The sequence below is a fragment of the Sphaeroforma arctica genome, assembly GCF_001186125.1.
Source record: "Sphaeroforma arctica JP610 unplaced genomic scaffold supercont1.11210, whole genome shotgun sequence".
Classification (NCBI taxonomy): domain Eukaryota; class Ichthyosporea; order Ichthyophonida; genus Sphaeroforma; species Sphaeroforma arctica.
In genome coordinates this window covers 1-854 of record NW_014029348.1, presented here as the reverse complement: position 1 = coordinate 854, position 854 = coordinate 1, and the positions used below count along the sequence as shown (strand labels likewise).

Here is an 854-nt window from a genome sequence, read left to right as displayed (position 1 = left end):
TATATATATATAATATATGTATATATATTCTACATTCCTTGTCATCCTTCTCATATACTTTATTATATCCCAATCTTACTCCTACTATGTCCCACCCCTGTTCCCAGGAGTCCATCGAAGATCTGGAGGAGAGACTGTGTGCGTTGCAACACACCACAAAGGCCGAGACACCAAACACAACCACAGCCACCACAACCACCCCGCCACACAGCACACAAGCAACCACACGGACATGTTTAGACCTTGACGATGACATTGACGATGACGACGAGTATACAAACAGGAGACCAGATGTAGATAACGATGAAGATGAAGAGATGGCACCAGGACTCTCGCTAGCCTGGGCGGCTGTGGTACGGCCAAATGTCTTGGCTTCAATCGTGTTCCCGCGCTCTCGCTCAGTGGGACCTAAGGTGTCCTTCCATGGGTCTACTCTGGTCTAGTACAGCTATCTGCTGCCGGCGAGTTTGCAATAAACAAATAGCCTGACCCGTGGCTGAAGATTCAGTATTGCTATGACAAGCACCTGGAGTTAATTTAATGGCTACGGTGGTGGCAGATCGACTGTTTTTCAGGGTTGTAGTGGGTAGGGTGCTTGTGTTTTTGTATTCTAAAGTGACATCGATCAGCTTCCGAATGCACACAAGTCGACGTTACTATACTTTAAATTGTCAAATTTATGAGCAAGTATTCAACAATAAAAGCATAACTGTAAAGGGGGGTGTGGATGTGTGTGTGTGCGTAAGAGTGGGTGCGTGTGTGAGTGTGTATGCGTGCGCGCGTGTGCAAGTATGTCTATGTGTATAGTGTACATAGGTGAAAATGTATGCACGGATATATGTGTATATATATAT

The 854-nt window shown here is 45.3% G+C and overlaps 1 protein-coding gene across 1 annotated transcript; it reads left to right on the top strand.

The window, feature by feature from the left end:
• Positions 1-107: 107 nt before the first annotated feature.
• SARC_17567 (hypothetical protein) lies at positions 108-443 on the top strand (the record flags this gene model as incomplete). Its single annotated transcript, XM_014288341.1, has 1 exon — positions 108-443. A coding segment is annotated over one exon (336 nt), but the record flags the coding sequence as incomplete, so codon positions are not given.
• Between the last annotated feature and the right edge of the window lie 411 nt (positions 444-854).